Raw genomic sequence first — 18,551 nt, 5'->3', positions numbered from 1 at the left:
CTGAAAAACTTGCTTCAGCCTGTGTTCCTGGGACTGCCCATGGTTCAGAAATATCTTTCTATAGCCATTGGCTTTCTATGTTATTAAATCTCTTCCAAAACTTCTGTGACTGTGTTTAAAGAAAATGCACCCAAATTCAGGCAAGTTCTTGCCTGTTTTGAATTTGTGTCCAGTCTTGCTCCACTGACTTTTACATGCTTTCTGAGCCAAATTCTGGTTTTGTATCTGATGTTGAGAGTTGTTTTCTTTGACCTCAGTGGGAACACAGATGGGATCTATAACTATAACTTACAAAAGATTCCTAGTTGTTTGTCCCCAGGCTTCAGCAGGACTTGAAGATTTGGGAAATTTTTAAACCAGCCCAAATTGTCTGAGAGCTCTGTAGCTAGAGAGCCCCAGGAGGGGTAAATCTGTGCCTGTGTGGTTCTTCTGAAGTCTTTCTGCCAGGAAGAACAAAAATTCTTGTCTTTGATATGAATAAATTGCTATCTCAATGTTGCTGGACCCTCAATGCTGCTTCCAACTTCGCTTATTTGAACTCTGCAGAAGCCTGAAGGCTTTACACTGCAGAGATGCCTGGCCCTGGCTCTGAGAACTCCTCGTGCAGCCAGCATGCACCAGGCTCTGCTCTCTGCAGCCAGCAAGGTCCCTGCTGGCTCATGCAAGGCAGAACACCCTTGCCATCCTTGCAGGGCAGCCAGTCCTTGCAGAGTGGCCAGGCTGCCGGGCCTCACTGCCCCTTGGCTCTCCTTATGTTTGTGTTTTCTGCTCCCCAGGGCGTCTTCCTGTTTTCTCTGATCAAGTACAGACCCTTGAAATACAACAATTCCTACGAGTACCCACCCTGGGGCTACGTGGTAGGCTGGCTGATGGCACTCTCTTCCATGGTCTGTATTCCTCTCTATGCCATCTTCATCCTTCTGAAAACCAAAGGACCCCTGAAACAGGTACTGAGATTGTGGTCACTGGGCGTGTTGCTGTTGCTCCCACAGATGGTTCAGGATGAGCCCCAGGGAGGAGGTACCTGGCACATTTCTCCTCTGAGAAGGCAACGGCTGGTGAGAGTGGCCCCTCCCCAGAATGCTCTGTAGCTCTCGTTGGCAGCTGGGAGAGCTGGGAGGGTCTCAGCACAGCTCCCAGGCTGATCATCAAATGTGCAGTCTTCTGTGTGGTGTTGCACCATCATGCTCAGTGCAATATATGGACATATATGTAGTATATATGCAGTAGATACCAATGCAAACCAAGTGCAAAAACAGGTTCTGTTTTGCCTTTACTTCTTGTCTCTTGTAGCCCTGGGTCAGGACCATGTTATTTTCAAAAAAGAAATTACCCATAGTTACTAAAGAGGATGTGCTCACAGAGCTGTAAGGCTCTACCCTGTGCCGTTCCCGAGCCTGTCCTCTTTCACTGTAGACATCTTTGTCCTTGTCCTAGGAAGAACTGTATCTAGGGAGATGGTACCATGGAGGTGACACCTCACCTGACCCATGAAGAAACACCTGAGTGATGTACAGTACATCTAAATTTCTACACAATTTCTCTTCTGGTCCTTCCCCATTCTCACTGCAGCTGGTTGGAGGGTGGGGTGGGCAGAGGGAGCAGGTGAACAGGGGATGAGAGCATCCCTGTGGCTGTGGTGTAGGTGTGACAGTCACATGGTGGGCTCATGGAGAGGAGGGCCCTGCATTGCCAACACATCCAGGGGTGGGCTGGGTACAGGTAGTCTTCATTTGTTCCATTGTCTCAGGGAAGGTGAATCTGTGCTCACAGTGGCTCCTATTTACTGACTGGAAATAAGAATCTTAATAGGGAGAGGCAGGAGTTGTGGCAGAGGGGGCTAATGCTGTTCTGAGGCTCAGGAAAAGATACAGAACAAGGTCCAGATGGGACTGGTAGCGACTGAAGTCTTCAGTGGAACACTGACAGAGGCATAAGCCATGCAGGCAGGAGGCCAGAGAAGAGGAATTTTGCACTAAAATAGTTCCTGTTTAGCTGCCTTTGACCCTTTGGCCTCCTGGTTGCTGTTGGCAGACATGAAGAGATTATGAGTCTGGAAGGGAGCTGGAAGGTGTACACTTCCCAACATGAGGAACTGCAGGGGAATCCAGGGTGCTGTGGTATGATTTGCTCCAAGTTCACACCTCGAGTTCCACCTCCTACAGCATTTTCCTGTGCTCTGGGCCATTTAGCGATGATGCATGGCTGGTTTGAAGAGTTTGACGGGGTGGCTGACATGTCTGACTCCCCACAGCTCAGAAGCTTTTTATGTCTAAATGAGGCCTTGGAGCTGTCAGAGAAGTAATTGCCCACATGTCCTGCCTGCTAAACAAGCACTATCTCTCACCGGGGGCCAAGTGCTTCAAGCCCTTGGACCGAAATGCTGCTGTGAAGAGTGTTAATGCTCATTGTAGAGCACACCTGAGGAATTGATTTGGCCTGTTTTGATCAAGGGGTTTTCAGTTTGTCCTTGTTTACATTCTATTAATTGAAATTTCCAGGGACTCCTCAGCTACATTAGGATGAAGAAATTTCCAAGGATGCGGTTCAGGTGTGTGGGAAGGTATTGGCTGCTAAACCTGGGTTGATTCAGGGGAGAATCAAAGCCAGCCACAAAATACCTTCTGGGATAGCTGTACCTGTTTTTAAAACAAATTTTCTCAAGATGTACCTGTTGTCTTTTTCCAGTCACACTCCAGAATTGTAGTGAATTAATTTCCTGACACAGATGTTTCTAGGAACAGAGTCTTTGAATATTGCAGACCATTCACTGAAAGCAAGTTTGTAATTGGTAATTATGATCAGTCACTGCAACAAACTGATTCCTCTTGTTACACTTGACTGACCAAGAAATGCAAATGCTGGTTCCTAATGTGCCTGATTAAGACAGCTCGAGCTCCAAAGACTAAAAACTCACCATGAAGTGCCCACAGAACAGCTGCAGACCAAGGTCAATTTTGGAAATCACAGGACAAATAGTTTTGAATAAATGAACAAAATCTGTGATTCTGACAGACACTTCACAAGGAGTGGGAGCACTAAAATGAATCCAAGGAGTCATGGATGCTCTGCTTGTGATGCACTCTGCATGGGAGGAGCATGCACTGTCCTGAACAGCTTGTGATGGAAAAAGTTAGTAACTGTGAAAGTCAGGTTTCAGCTGGGAAATGATAGGCTGTCCCATGGAGCTGGCAGGTAGCTGCAGGACATCGTTACTGGGCTTTGGGAGGAAACCAGGAGCTCAGGAAGTTGTGTGGCACCAGAGTGACTTAAAAAATGGGATGAAGAAGAGCAGAAATTCACTGCAGCTGTCGCTGAGAACCAGCATTTTTTGCTGAAGAGGTCAAAGATATTTTCATTTTTTAAGAATAAACTCCCCAAAGTTGTCACAACACTGCATACATGTGTGTGGAACAGCCTGTAGCATTCTGCATTGCACAGGACAGAGGGAACTAAGGGCAGGCAGCTGCCTCACAAGCCCACAAGCCCTGCCTTCACCAGCACAGTCTGGCTGACTGGAAGAGGGGAGCTGAGGATGGTCTGGGGCAGGAGCCAGTCTGCAGAGGGACTGCTTTACCTGGGAAATGCCACTGAGGTAGGTATCGCCTACCACCCTGCTTTGGATCATAGCAGGAGATGCCCAGCATCTGATGATCAGTCCGTTTGAAAGGCTTCACAGCTCCCACCAAAATCAAGGGAAAGTTACTTGGTATAAGAAAAGCAATGCTTTATGGTGTTTTTCCCATTGCCACAGACAATGTCTGTGGTGCTAACTGCTGGCATCCTCCCTCACAGCAGCAGGTCTGTGAGGAGCACTGTACATCAGGTTATCAGTCCACAGCCCAGATTTGAGCTCAGGGGCAGAATAATTGTCAGAGAGCAGGCGAAGCAAAGCTGCTCTCCTTCTCTGTTTCACGGCCGTTCGGCAGGAGAGGAACAGGGAGCTGGGAGCATTGGCTCTCTAGATGCCTTTGCCCCCGGCAATGGTTGTGGATCGCTATTGGCTGTCAGTTTGCTCATCAGCTTAATTAATAGCGCCTTCCTCTCCGCAGCGACTGAAGCAGCTGATTTCCCCGGCGGAGGACCTGCCGCAGCCGAAGAAGCGGCACGTGGCGGGGCCGTCAGAGCTGAGGCGCGAGGGATGGTCTCCTCCGGTCCAGGAGGTGATCATCACAGAGAGAGAAACCCACTTCTAAGGCATCTGGGATGTTTCCTCCATAACCCAGACTGATTTGCTCTCTGCTTCCCAAAGTGGTTTCTTTTCTCTTCCCTTCATTCCTTCACATCTGTGACAGAAGCATCTGGGACACCCTCTCCTTCCAGACAGCTGGTTGCACCCACTGGGAACAGCATTTCTTTTACACCTTGGGGACAACTCTTCTCGTCAGCAGCTGTGGAGAGTGCAGCACACTTTTGTCAGAAGTGCCCTTCAGTACTGACACAGGTTAGGAAGAGAAAAACAACATTGTAGCAAAAAAAGAAAAAAGGGGAAAAAAAAGTGTGTTCTTGTTGGGAGGAGGAAAAGAAACCACAGTGGTGCGAGTGGTGAAGGAGAGCAGAGATTAAAGGTGTGAAGGAACCAAGTTAGGGGTGCAAAAGCACAAAATGATGGGGCATTGGCACAGGAAATAAGTAAGTTGGTTCAGTAGTTCATAAGAAGCTGAAGGATGACAAAGGAAAGTGCATTGCTAGGTGACCTATGTGCAAGGGAGAGAGAGCCAGGAACATATCATAGCCAATGATAAAAGGAGGCTGCAGTGTCAGTAGTCACAGCTTCAGCTGTCACTGGAAGGGAAAGGAGTGACAGAGTGCTCAACGCCATCGTAGTTGATGATGATGGATCTCAAGGCAGTCTCAGTCTGGAAAAGGGGGTAAGGAATAACTATCTAGGGGACTAGATGTTGGTCAAAACTACACGGCCCAGTGAAAACGCATCCGAGAGTGAAACCGATGAATATTTGACAATTCTTTCAGAAAATTCATGGAGTGCAAGAAAAGTCCCAGAGCAGTTGGTAAAAAAAAAAGAGCTGCAGCACAGCTGGGAAAATGAGACCCTGAGGACTGCACGCCCACAGATTTAACTGCACTGCTGGGGCATTTTGTAGAGGAATTAATGAAGGAGTTGATAGGCCTGATCCTGTGCTGCAGAGTAGCTTTGGGAAGAGGGTGGGAGAATGATTGCACTCCCTTGGCTTTGCTGCAGATGACTGCTCAGGGGACAAGGAAGACATAATCAGGCGCAACAATCATCAGCTCAGGCAAGATAAAGCAAAATTAATAGGTAAGATGGGTTCATTGGAAGCAGATTTTGTCAAATTAAAGGTTGGTTGTTGCCAGGGTAGTCAAAAATGTGATGTGATGGGTGGGAGGAATTGTGTTTGGATGCGGGGTTTGGTGCAATGCCAGATGACTGTGTCCTGTGGAGGCTGGGGCTGTAAAGCTCCCTGCCAAATCCTGCTTCAATGCCTGTCAAAATTTCACAGCTAAACCCACCAGAAAAGCCAGTGGCAGCATGCACCCCAGGAGCTCTGCTGCGGTCAAGGGTACACGTGCTGGTGCACGGCTGTGCTGCAATATTGGTGCATCCAACCACGCCAGAGAGTGGCCATCAAAATGAATCACAGATGCCACAGGTTCCTTTCCCTTGTTCCTTGTTCCAAGTAATTGCTTTTCCCCGTGCTGTGTGGAGATAAACGACCGGCACTGAAAGCAAGGGGGGAAATCGGGCCTCATCTGCGTGGCTCGGTACCTATTCCAATTGCTATGGGAACCTTATCTGCTGCAGCTTCCTCTGAGTTTAACTGGAGAATTAGCATAGGGCAATCTTTTCCCCGTTTAATTTCCTTTCCTTTAAAAACGAAAAACTGCAAACTGCTGGTGAAATGAACGCTGAAAGTCAAGTACCAGAATTTGTACCTCTCTGGGACATTATCAGTTGATTGGAAATGTTTTACTGTGGAAGGTGGAGAAAGCTGGCAAACCTCATTCACATTCCCTGCAAAGGACTGCAGCACCACATAGGACACCATTTATTGTATTTTCATTTTTTTAAAGAGCTGGATGTCATGCTGCAAATACTGTGGGAAGAGCTTAGCACCCAGAGGCTTGCAGTCAGGCCTCATGGTAAGTAGTTTGATGATTTTTCCTCTCCCTCCCACCAGTGTTGCTCATGATTTGGTGGGACAAGCAGCTCCCTCCCAGTCTTGGTTCTTGCACAATCCTTGGTAGGACATTTAGCCCCTTTGCTCCTGCTGCCATGCCTTTGAGATGTAAGGTAGTGTGGTGCTGTCAGAGAAGTTGTGGAGATGTGTTCACTTCTTTTTCTGAGGCAGTTGAGTAACACCACAAAAGTCCTAGACAGAAACAACTTTTTGGTTTGGAACACAAATGTGGGGCCATGTTATTGAAAATAAACACTACATGAACTTGTTCCTCTGTTCCTTATGTATATTCTGACAATAGCGTCCCACCTCTGCCAGGAAGCAACTTACTTTAATAAAGCCAGAGGATTTTTTTCAACAGACACAGAGATTGCTGTGTCCATTGAAAGCAATCATAGAATTCCCAGGATCAGGAAATTAATCCAGTTTCTTTGGATGGAATTGACAAAGTTTCAGGAATTTTAAGTTAAAGCTCAGTGACCCAGTGTCATTTAATTCCCTTTCCTTTAAAAACTAAAAACACCCGCATACACCCAGCTGAGGGAACAGGGGAAAATGCCACCAGTGGCTGTTTTTTGCTGTGAGACCCCCAGCACAATTAGGGACCAAGTAGTGGTTTGTTAAATTTACACAAATATCTCAGGCATTGCTGCATGCATGTGACAGGTCTGACAGGTCTCCATCAACCCCTGGAATCGGGCACCTCTGAGTCTGATGGGAAACTGCTCCTGTCGTGCACACACCAGGAATACACTACTGAATGGCTGGTATGGAGAGGACGGAGAGATTTATTTTTTTTCCCCCATAATTGTTGATAACATGCCAAGACACGATGCATTTGGAGTCCAAGAAAAGGTACAAGGTGGCCATACTGTGCTGCTCCTCCCAGCTGGAATTAAAACACTGTATACAGAAGAAAGGACAGACACCTGTAAACACCTAACTACCATTTCTGGGTTTCCAGTTCATTTATTGTTCTGGTTTTGATGGGGTTTTTTTTCTTCATAAAAAGGTCATTTTCACCCCTCTCTCCAGAAGGAAAGACAGGAACATAGTTTGTTAAAAAAGAAATCAAGCCAAAAGGTCTTGTATTATCCTTTTCCATCCTGTTATTCCTGTTCCTTCCCACTTCGGCCTTCTTTCCCTTCTTCCTTTGACAATGACAAATGGTAAAAAAAGAAGGAAACGGTCATTGAAAACTTGTACTGGACAAAATTTGAAGAAAGAAAGATAAAACCATCAAATATCAATCACCAGGATCTCTTCAAGTTTTGTGACTTCAACCCTCAACATTGTTTTTTGGAGGGAGGAGAATTGCAGTGGGATTTCTCCTTGGCTCTCAAACGTTCTCCTGTCCCAGGTGATCACGGCGAAGGACAGTGACCTGCTGTAGCTTCCAACAAGCTGGAGGTGCAGCCATGCCCTCCCTCCAGCCCTCGCCTTAGCTTTTGGGCTGGAGAGAAGCCGTGCCCACCACAGCCCTGGTGCAGGGGCTAGCTGCCAAGGGCTGGAACCACTGCTCCATCCTGAGCAAAGCTCTTGATTTCCCCTGTGCAGGTACACAGCTTGCCAAGGGTGGGAAGAAGAAAAAGGGCAGTAAGGACTGAACCGGAGGAAATGAAAACTCTTAGAAGAATAGGGGTTTCTCAGACCTTAGGCTGTGTTTGTTTTGTGTGAGTTATAGGTATTCTGCAGTGGTTGTGTGGTTTGTGCTGGAACCTGGAGACTTCCCTGAGATTTTGCTTCCCTGGTGTGTGGCAGGAGGGGTTTGCTGAGATGCTTCCCCCATCTTGAGGAGAGGTGGGCCTTGCACAGATGGAAATAAGAGACGTGAGCTAAGTGACTTGGTTGCACAGCAAATGAGGGCTGGGAAAGAGTCAGCAGTCATGAGGGCATATAGCAGTCATCAGGTCTTCTTGAAGTCCTTTGCTTTATCAGGTTACATGTGCTTACATATGGTAAGCTTCTAATAATTAGCTAAATTGTGGTTGAATGGGGTAAGAGGGGAGTAATGTTCATCAAAGGAGAAGATAAAATAACTTCTTCAAAAATTAAAATTTAAGACTCGAGAGGCTGAAGAGATGTGCATGTGCTGCTATCCAGTTCTCTGTGCAAGGCTGCAGGGAAGGGCTGGGACATTAAAGTGAAGGACTTTACTCCTGAACCTGCCAGGGGAAGAGAAGCAATGTGTCTTAACAGTGCATGGATGGACAGTGTGGAGGGTGTTTTGCTTTGTGCTGTTTTTAAAGCCCACAATAAGCCCTGCCCCCTCAACTGCTTTTGGAGCATGATCCTGGCTCTGGTTTGCATCCCTGACCCACAGCTGCAAAGGAGGACATGTATTTTCAGAGCTGCCTGTTCTGGTTTGTCAAGCCTGAGCTTGGAAAGCTATGTGGAAAGGAAAGGGATTCCCAGGCAGAAATGCTTTCAATGTGTGTACAAAGCCAGTTGTGGGCAATTCCATCCTGTCTTGGTTTTCGTGACATGCCAAGACCATTCTGTAAAATGGCTTTTTGATTTTTTTCTCCTGTTTCGTTTTGGTTTTTTTTACAGGCTGTAGAATAGTTTCCTGCCCAGCCTGGGTGACAGCCAGGATGGGAGCTCTGGACTAGGATGGCTGGTTTGGACCAGAGGCATGCTTACACTCAATCGTTATCTGCCAGTGGCCACTAAACTTTTCCAAAACATGCTTTATCAAGTGTGCAGCTTTTGTTGTACCATGGTGTAGACAGTGGTCTCTGGAGGAGGATGAGACATTACAGGCCATCTGGTGCCTTTCTGGACCTCGTATTTCAACAGGACATGAAATAATCTTCTTTTTCTCACAGAGAAATAAAACTTCCCTCAAGCATAAAAGCAACCTGTCACTTTCACATATCCTGGAGAAGGGCCATCGCTGTAACAGGAGCTTCCTCCCCACATTCTAGCTTTGAAGTGAGGATGACCTGAGAGCTGGAGCTGGTGTTTCTTCATCAGACTCTCCCGAAGCAGGGGTCTTTATGCTGGAGTGCTCCAAGCAGCATGCAAGTGGGTCCAGGAGCTGCTGAAGAGAAATCCCGCCAGTGGCAAGGCACAGCAGTGTAAATCCATAGCCCTGGGTTAGCTGGGATGGTGGGAGGCAGCCTGGCAATGGGAACTGGCCTTGTTCAGAACTTTGGGGAAATCATGCCCAGGCAGTGTTAGTTTCTTGTGCAGTGCTTTTGGATGAGGTGTGAACTCCCCAGCCAGACTAGGTGACTGTGGCTCCCCTTGGCACTGGTGTGATGCATACATCAGTCAAGGAGCAGGGAGATGGTGGTGGGGTTCTCTCTTTGTGCCCTGTCCAGTTCTTCCCTGGGTGTGTCTATCTCTCATCACCAACACCAGGCTCTCCCACCTCAAAATGCTTTTTCGGGGCTCAGCTTTACACCTGTTTTACACCTTAGTCAAAGCATAAATTACCAGCCAAGTAAAACAGAAGCTAAGGAGCAGCCTCCAGTTGTCCCGTCCTATAAACCCCCTTGTCCAGGAGCCCAAGCATGGGAGTCTGTATCTCCACATAGGCAAGCAGTGTGGTCAGGCACAGTTAGTTTTTTCAGAGCCTGTGGGTGAAGGATATTTGAACACGTTCAGAACATATTCACTTTACAGTATTTAAGCTGAGAAAATAACAGGAATTGATTTTTTTTCTTTTTATGGGTTACCTGCTGCAATTAGATTTCAAAAGTTATTGGTGCCTGAAATTTTTTTTACTATGACCCCCACTCCAGCTTCTTTTGCAGTACAAGACAGGGGGTGGCATTTCCCTTGTATTTGGGAGTTTTTGAGCTCAGGCTCACTTTCCTGTTTCTGTGGTCAAGGGAGGGAGCAGCAAAGCCTTTGCTGTTTGGCCTTGGGGTACCTGTGAGGTTTCATGTGAAGAGGAGAAAGGTGAAAGGGGGCTGATCCCTTTTGGGAAGTTAGAGGTACAGAACATCTCACATCAGTGTCTCCACATGGGCGTGTGTGTGTTAGGGCATCTGGGGGAGAATTGTGCTTTGGTAGGTTTTGTCTTAATGACATCACTACTGTGACATTGTGGCAGAGGCTGGTGGTAAGTGTGTTGCTGTCAGCATCTTGAGTTTGTGAGGCTCTGGACTTACAAGTAGAGGTAATCTGTAATCTTGGTAAAGCTTTCCAAAATTTCTTCCCTCTCTGGAAGGAAGAGAAGGGTGTTTTAGTGACCGTGGGCAGAGGTGTCAGCTGCACCTTCTGGTTGTTCTGGCCAGAGTCCCTCGGGCAGGCTGATGTAGGACACATCGAGCGATGGCAAAGCAATTTCCCACCACCCAATCCTATCGATAGATGCAATTTCCCTGGAGGGTGGGGGTGTGTGAAACTTGATTGCTGCAGACAGAGGCTGGTTCTGGGTGTGTGCACCACACAGCCAAGCAGCAGCAAGGCTGCAGGCTGGAGGTATTTCCCCTCACAGTGGAGGCTCCGTCCCTTCCGATGCAGTAATAAATGAGGTTGCCCCTGTGTGGCACTTCACAGAGGAGCCAGGCCTTTGCTCTTCCTTATCTCCAAGGCCTGTGTCCTTATCATGATGGAACACCTGTGGTAGACAGTGGTTATACTGCCTCTGTCAGTAACCCTCATTTCCATCTCATACTGTCCTCTTTTTCCTCCACATCTATCACACTTCTCCCACATCCCTGAGCTTTTGAGGTCAAACACAGCTGTGCAATAAGGCTTCTCCCTGTAGGAAAGCATGGCCATACTGTTCTATTGGGAAGTGGCATAAGCTCCATCAGTATAACTGTATTTATGCTGATTTAAAGCATCTACCTCAGAGCTTTTATTAGCATAAGCCTCTTAATAAAGAGGGAAAAAAAATCATAAGAGCTACACCAATGATGTAACTAGACCTAGGGACACATTTACTTTAAAGTTAGGTTGGTTTCACAGAGTATGTGATTTCAGTTAAATCTTCCAAAGTATGTGAAGACACTTCTATTTATGTTCCATTCACACTAATTTTAATTTATATTAAGTCCATCAGGATCAAGTTTGAGCTAAGCTGAACATGGCATTACTGTTCACACTGTTTTTGATGGATTAGAAGCAATGGAGCTAAATCTTTCCAGTCCCTTGTGAGTCTTTTGCAGTTTCACTGACAGAAAGATGATCAGGTTGTTTTAACTACATTTATCAAAACAGCCTGCAGGCACAGGCACACTTTCATCAATGTGACTATGTCCACTTATTGCCCAAATGGACTTTAAGCTGGAATAATCATGCTTCAAAGTGGGCTGCTCTGGTTTAATTTAGCCTAATTTGTTTTGATTTAGATGGGCAACACTGGTTGGGTAGACACGACCTAAGAGAACACCCTGCAGTGGGTAGGTACGGCTGTTACACAGGTCCTGCCAGGAATCCTCCCTGCAGAAATCCCGTGGCTGGTGTCCATGATAGCTCTCACTTTCTGGTTCCCAGGGCCTTGTGCTCCTTGATGCTTGCTGGGCATGTCACAGGGACAGAGCACACCCAGTGTCACTCAAACACCCCTGTGGCAGGGAAGATAGCTGGGGAGAAGGGGGTGAGGGGAGACTGCCACATTTAAAATCTGCTCCCAAATCACACCAGGGACACCGGTGGTACGTGGCCCCTGGGGCCACCCAGGAACCTCCATGTCCCTGTGTCACCTGGACCTAAGGCATGCTCGTACTCTGGGGACTCCAGCCTTTGGAACATGTCTGGAGAAAGCTGAAAGCAGGTGCCTTACTGTCACCAGTACTTAGAGACTCACCAGCAATCAGCTTGGGAGCTTGCTGGCAGCTGCTGGGAGGTGGGTACTGGTGATTAAACCTCATGCTTTGGAAGGGCAACTCAGGTCTGGTTTTGCCCAGCGGGAAACTGAATCTGCATCGCAGTGAGATGCTGCAGGTGTCAGCCCTACCAGAAGAGTGGGCTGGGCTACCCACAGGAACCACCTCAAGCACCACCTCCAGCTGTGCTGTGCCTGGAGAAGGAGATGTGATGGTGCAGAGGGCTGAGCTTTCACTGGGCTTTAGCTGTTGGCGAAAGCCACAGACACGATAATGTGTGGGGCAGTGTGCTTCTCTTCTCTCAGAAACATCCATGTATACAGCCTTATTTATTTCAGCCAAATGGAAAAAATGGTCACACACCTGGAAATACTTTACCCACACAAACTGGAGGTGAAGGCTCTTCATCAAAAGAAAGAATATGGAAAATTACATGGAGGCATCTTTAAATGCATGGATTTTATTTTAGTGGCCTTTTCTTTCTCTGCTACCTAATATCCCCCTCCTCCCATAAGACATCTCAGGACTTGTCAGATTGATCTTCTTCATTTTGTGCTGGGCAACTCTTGGTCCTTCAGGTCTTTTCTGCTGACCGAAATCTCAGTGCTGACAAATCTTTAGCAGAGGAAGTTTTTCTCCCAGGTGTTTCTCAACCACCTGAATTATGGTAAAGTGCACAGGACAAACAACACAAAAACCACTGAGCTTAACAGAACTTGGCTGTTTCACAGCTGACAAAGTCTTACTGCCAGAATATCCAGTGACATTATCTCACTAGTTCTCCCTGTTTCCGGAGTATTCCAGGGGAAAGAAAATGAATAGGCATGCACTGAACAAAAGCACTCCAACCCAATCTGTTTTTCTTTGGCAGGTCACTTTTCATCTCCTCCAGTGGTGGAAATTCCTTTTCTTTTCTTGTTTTTATTTTCAATTTTTTTCTTGCCATATTTCTTTTACATTTTTATTCCTTCACCGTGTTCTGTTTTGTTTGTGCTGTTGACAGCAGGAGAGATTTAAAAATGCCCAGTCTTTGAAACAAGTCATCTCCAGATGAAATTGTTCCTAAGGGCTTCTAGCAGCTGCAGGGACAAGGGGCATAAATGCAGATTTAATACCAGTGGCTGAAGATAATTGTAAATAAAAGTACTATCTGTGAAAAGTATTTGACGGGTTTCCAGGGAAAGGATATTTCAAAGAAGCTGTGTGCCCTGGAAACATGGCTGGCAGCCTGTGGAGAGCTGTAAGTGTGGGGGGCAAGACCTTTCTCCATGCCATAGGACTGGCTCATCCCAACTTGACCAGGAATGCCCAAGATGAGGAGTAGCAGAGATTCTGGCAGTTTTCCTGGGGAGAAGAGGTCAGTGAGGCTGGCAGGTGATTATGGTATTAACAGTCCAGCCACTGGTGACAAAGAAACTCTGGACACCACAAGGGGGGTTTTCAACAGGCCACCTGGGCTGGGAGTCACATACAGCACCTGTGAGTGAACGCTGGGAGGAATGAGCACAGGAATTGTCCTACCTTACCTATCCTGCTCTCACACGTTTTCCCTGTCTATTCCCTACCGGCCACCCTTTAGGATAGGATGGCCTGGGTGTCAGGAGTCAGACCAGACCTGAGCTCTGAGCCTGCTCAGAGAGGAAAGAGGCCAGCCAGCTTGGCCCCCACTGCAGGTTGGCAGGATTGCTGAGGTTGCAGAGGAGGAGGCCATGCCTTAGACTGGGCTCAAAAAAGCAGTGCCTGCCAGCCCTGCTGTGCTGGCCAGCTTTGCTTCTCTTTGGAGGTGGTGGACGTGGTGGGTTAGTCAGAGCCAGGCAGCCTCATATCTCATAACAGCTCTTTTCAGTGAGTGCAGCCCTATTCCTCTTTGCAAATTATCCCTGAGTGATTATACTTCTGCTTATTTTGCAATGATTGTGTTAATGATTTCTGCAAATGGATTTTAAACTAAGAGATGTCTAGCCTGATTATTTGGCTGCTTTCACCACTGTCATCACATCCAGTAGCTGTTATTCAGAAAACACTCTTTGCACTTGTGTTTACTCACACAGATTTAATGGTGGGGTTGGGCTCTTTTGCTGGATATTTCCCAAGCCACCAAAAGCTTTGGAGGTGGCAGCCCAAATGCTTTGAATGCAAATACTGAAGCCAGCGAGTATTTGTCTATCAGCCAAGCTCTCATTTTCTGAGAACACACTGGTGAATCAAAATTTAGTCTCATGAACGTTCATGGAAAACAACCAAGAGAGCAGCTCCAAATCCCATCTTTTCAAATGAATTCTGCTTCTCTTCTAAGGCATGTTCCCAAATTCATTTGGGCTTACCAGTCCATGTCTAGTTCTTGCCAAGTATGAAATATCTATGTACTCTCTCCTTTTCTTCGTCCTACTTCCTTCGTCCTACTTTTTTTCTGGAAAAGCAGGCATTGCTCAGACTGATGGTAAGAGGCCTTTCTCTCCAGCACCTTTGATACTCACAGCCTGCTTCTGCCTCTTACTACCACGACAAATGTGATACGAAAACACTTGTGGCTTTCAAATTCAGTTTTTATCCCTTCAGTGGAAATGGTCACTTTCTGGCCTGTTTTCTTTCCAGACCAGAAGTGCATGAGGTGGGGAGATGGTTTGCTGTGCTTCCAGTGAAAGGAGTCTGCCTATGGCACGTGGTGTTTCCAGCGGACCCACTGCAGTTCTCAGGTGTTCCTCAGCCAGGACTCTGTGGAGAGCTGTGAAAACACATTTAACAGGCTGCTTCCCTCAGGCCTGAGATCTCCACCTGCCCTGCAAGCAAATTGCTAATGTCTCTCTCTGTCTTTTTATTTTAGGAGGTGTCACATCAGCAATTGGGCTTGAGGAGAGATTGAAGACTGAGAGAGAACAGTGATGGATGGGCCAATGCCAGACTCAGAAAAGGGTGAGCTACGATATCTTGATAGCTGAAGTTCCACTCTTTTTGACAAAAGGAGGCCAGGGGCTTTGCTGCTGGCTCCCCTCTGAAACTACCTGCAGGTACCTCCTTTAATTTGGTTGGTTTGGCCAAAGCAAATCTGACCCAGTAACACAACATTACCTTCAAAAAGCCCTCACCTGGCTTGGGCTCCGTGGCAACTGCAAAGCAAGCTCGGCAGACAAGGGAGAGCTGATCCTCCTACAGGCTCCAGCACATCCAGGGCAGTGTCTGCACAATTCCCAGGAGACAGGGAAGCGTGCCTCTGCCAGCTCTGCTTTCACCAAGACTTGCATCACAGGATCATAGAATGGTTTGGGCTGGAAAGGACCTTAAAGATCTTCTAGCTCCAACCCTACTGCCACAAGAAAAGCTCTCCAAGACACTGTGAGCCTTAGTTCATCAGGCAGAGATTTGATCTTGCTCCTGCAGGACTCAGCTGGCAGCAATTCCAGCGGTGCTGCATGGCGTGGTGGGTGATAATGATTTCCCTGCTGTGCACTGCATGCTCCCTGTGCTTGCAGGCCTGGGCAGTGCAGGCTGTGCTCAATTGCAGAGACACGGGATGGGTTTCCTAGGGAGCAAAGGCAGCACATTTTCACTGGCTGATTTTTTATCCCAGCTAAGAGCCTAAAGGAAAGATTCCTGAGACAGATGTAGTTTACTTCTCTTTTAACTTCATTAACTGCTAAATACGAGGTACTCAAACTCCCAGAGTGGTGTGGAGGACACAGACTCCCTGAGAGGGATGGGGGTGCTCTGTCAGACCCATAGCTTTCTTCCAGAAGGGATTGCCACTCACTGCATTTGCTTCAGCTCTGAGAGGATGCCTTTTTGTCAGGATGCCTCCAGCCTGTGTGCTGGAGAGCCACTCAGCTCTCAAAGCCCCCTGGGTTTACCCAGTAAAAATAATGTTCTTTCTCCATTTTCCTTCTTTCCAGCCTCTCTGGCACCACTGTCTTTCTCCTTTAATGGCCAAAAAAGCCTGATGGGGGTCTTACTGCCTCCTCCAATCTCCTCTAGTGACCACTTAGTCTGAAATGTGATCTTTAAACACAGCCTGTTGGCAGGATAATAGCACAGATGTAGGTGGCACCACAAGCAGCAACCTCAACAAAGCTCTGAGGCAGCTGTTTTCCCTCCCATCTGTATGGGGCAAGGGCTTTGGCTCATGAGCTGTGTCAGGGTTAGCTGTGGTGGGTTACAGTGTGATTGCCTGCTCTAAGGCACAGGGGAGCCTTTAAAGAAGGTGAGTTTTGATAGCAAGGAATAAAAATGTGGTGTTACCTTGGTACCCTCAGCGCACCTGAGCCTCCACGCAGCTGGTGCAATGTCATGAATGGGGTGAAGCCAGCCCTTGCTTGTGTGTGGGGGCAGGAGGGGAGTCAGGGCACTGTGTTGTCTCCTCAGCAGTGAAAGCCACTAAATGTACTTTTGTCACTATTTTGAGCACCCCTAGCTCTGCTTTAACACAAAGAGAGGAGCTGGTGAAGTGCTAAGGTGTCATCTCTGGGGAGAACTTTGTTTTAACTCACTTGGGCTCCTTCCCCTGCCTCTCTGTCAGTGCTGCCTCTAACGAGGTGATGCTCACGGCGTCGGCAGCTCCCCCATGCTGCTTTTGAGAGCGACTTCTCTCTAATCCCAGTGGATGGAAATTATCTTCGGCCCCAGAAAGGAAAAGGAAAGGGAAATAAAGGTTACGCACAAACTATTTTAGAGCCAATGACAAGATTTACACACTAAGCAACTGCTTATTCACATGTGGCTCTTTTCCTTGGCTGATGGTTGGTACCTGCCACTTCAAACAAGAAGTATCCACTTTCCTGTGGCTGCCCCCTCCACCCCATAAGTCTGACCCAGAGCCAGTAATGCACTTGATCCTTGCAGGAACTGCTGCAGCAATATGGGTTCAACCAACCCCTCACAGCCCACTTGCCTGTTGTCTCCCCCTTCTTTGGCATCAGGCCCTTTCGCTTTGTCCTCCCTCGTGCCCATGCCCTTGGAGCCTCTTCTCTCCCAGCAAACGTGATTTTCCAGGGGCTGTGGGACCCCCCCGCCCCACACCCACGACATGCAGGGTGTTGATTTGACTGGACATGAGCTCAAAGCTCATTAAGGACTTGTCGATACTGCAATGAGAAGCAGTGTGGGGTGAGGCAGGGAGAGAAGGGCCCTGTGGCAGGAGGGGCTCACAGCTCCCCTCTGCCTGTGGGAGCAGGTCTGTATGTACATCCCTGGGCTGGTGTGTCCGTGAGCAGCTCTGTGCGCCCCAAGGACCCGCCACCGGCTGGCACTGTGAGGCAGGTGAGTCCACTGGGACTGCAGTGTGTGGTCTGGGGTGTGAGCACTGGGGGCAGAGAAGGGAATGTCGAAGCAGTGGTGGCAAAGAGCCACCTGCCTGCACGAGCATCCCTGGGCAAGAGCAGTGCAGGTGCTGAGCTCTCCTCATCCATGCTGGGTTGGATGTGGGGCTGAGTGGCGCAGCACCCTGAGGACAAGGCAGGATTCAGGATTGGTTTTGTCTTCCAAAAGGTGATGGAGAGCTGAGCAAACAAGGACAGCCCTGCCTGGTGCTCAGTTGGAGCAGCGGGAAGCAGAGCAGGTTTAGCACAGCTTTACCCACAGCTGCACCACCGCAATGCCTAAATGTCTTCTGTTGGTTGCCATTGCCATGGCAATGTCCTCTTGGTCAAGAAAGACACCGGTTGCTGGGACAGCAGCAACTTTCCCTCTATCACTCCCATGCAGAGCTAACTGGATTCCCCTTGATGTTAACAGGCAGGTACAGCAGGTACAGCAACCAGCTTCCAAAACCTGCTCACTGAGCAAATCCTGGGCTGGAGAGGGTGGAAAAGAGGGGCATGAACCATCTCTCCCCCATGCTGCAGTGGGGGTGGCTGGGAAGGATCTGCAGGCACTGCTCCCTGCCCTGCTGCGTGAGCAACCTCCTGCTTCCATCCAGGGAGCTGGCACTACCAGGCAGAGCAAGAGGGGAGATGACTGTCCCAGAGCAGACCCGCAAATGGTACTGGGGTCCCAAATACTGGAAAGCTTCTCACAGTGCCTATGGGCTGGGGGAAAATGCAGTGAGTGCAAATGATGGCTCAGTAAAGAGGCTGTCTCAGCACTTATGCGAAAACCTGGGGCAAGCTTCCCTGGGGAGGGTCTGCAGTGAGTAGGGCTCAGGGAGTGGGTTAGGTGATACCCACAGAAGAGGCATAGGCTCAGCTGCCCCTCCCTGGGGCTGGGATAGCCCTCCCCAGCCTTATATGTTTCAGCCCCAAGGATCAACTTGATACACAGTGTTCCAGGTTCTTGGTGCCCCTTCACAAAGGTCTTGCAAGCTCTGGTGGTCTGTGGCAGTGAACTCAGCTTCCTCACCTGTACAGCTGCTGGGATGTTTCTGGAGTCTGTGTCTGTGCCCTTCCTTCCTAACTATCTGCAAGAGACTCAGACCCTAAAGGAGGTGACTCTCTCCTTTGGTGAAGCCTTCCCCATCCCTTCTCTGTCTCCCCAGCACTGGAGACCTGGACAAACTCACCCATCCCCTTCCTCCCTCCCCTCCTACCATCTCCCTGCTCTCTATCTCCCATGAGTGCTTCTTGGAGCTGCAGTCTGGATACCAAAGCTCCTCAATTTGCTGGTGACCTTGCTGTGA

The 18,551-nt window shown here is 48.3% G+C and overlaps 2 protein-coding genes across 9 annotated transcripts in view; both read left to right on the top strand.

Moving 5' to 3' along the window:
• The window catches only part of SLC6A12 (solute carrier family 6 member 12), a 53,794-nt gene extending 38,934 nt beyond the window's left edge, over positions 1-14,860 (top strand). For 4 of the 7 annotated variants that reach the window (XM_042050287.1, XM_042050285.1, XM_042050288.1 and 1 more), the window contains 2 exons: positions 777-947; positions 4,053-6,430. In XM_042050287.1, the coding sequence (XP_041906221.1) occupies positions 777-947; positions 4,053-4,196 (315 nt within the window). In that variant the 3' untranslated portion in view covers positions 4,197-6,430. Of the gene's footprint in view, positions 1-776; positions 948-4,052; positions 6,431-14,771 lie in introns of those variants that run through there. The other 3 variants (XR_006019975.1, XR_006019976.1, XM_042050289.1) reach the window with 3 other exon arrangements.
• A 2,162-nt stretch (positions 14,861-17,022) lies between these two features.
• The window catches only part of LOC121675160 (sodium- and chloride-dependent GABA transporter 1-like), a 33,710-nt gene continuing 32,181 nt past the window's right edge, over positions 17,023-18,551 (top strand). The window contains exon 1 of one of the 2 annotated variants that reach the window (XM_042050291.1): positions 17,023-17,197. The gene's annotated coding sequence lies outside the window, so the exon portion shown is untranslated. The remainder of the gene's footprint in view (positions 17,198-18,551) is intronic. The other variant, XM_042050292.1, reaches the window with a different exon arrangement.

This window comes from Corvus kubaryi, unplaced genomic scaffold (genome assembly GCF_017639235.1).
Source record: "Corvus kubaryi isolate FWS band 111438036 unplaced genomic scaffold, C.kubaryi_AGA036_p1.0 72, whole genome shotgun sequence".
Classification (NCBI taxonomy): Eukaryota; Metazoa; Chordata; class Aves; order Passeriformes; family Corvidae; genus Corvus; species Corvus kubaryi.
The sequence above is the reverse complement of the archived record's forward strand: the minus strand, read 5'-3'. Positions and strand labels throughout refer to the sequence as shown.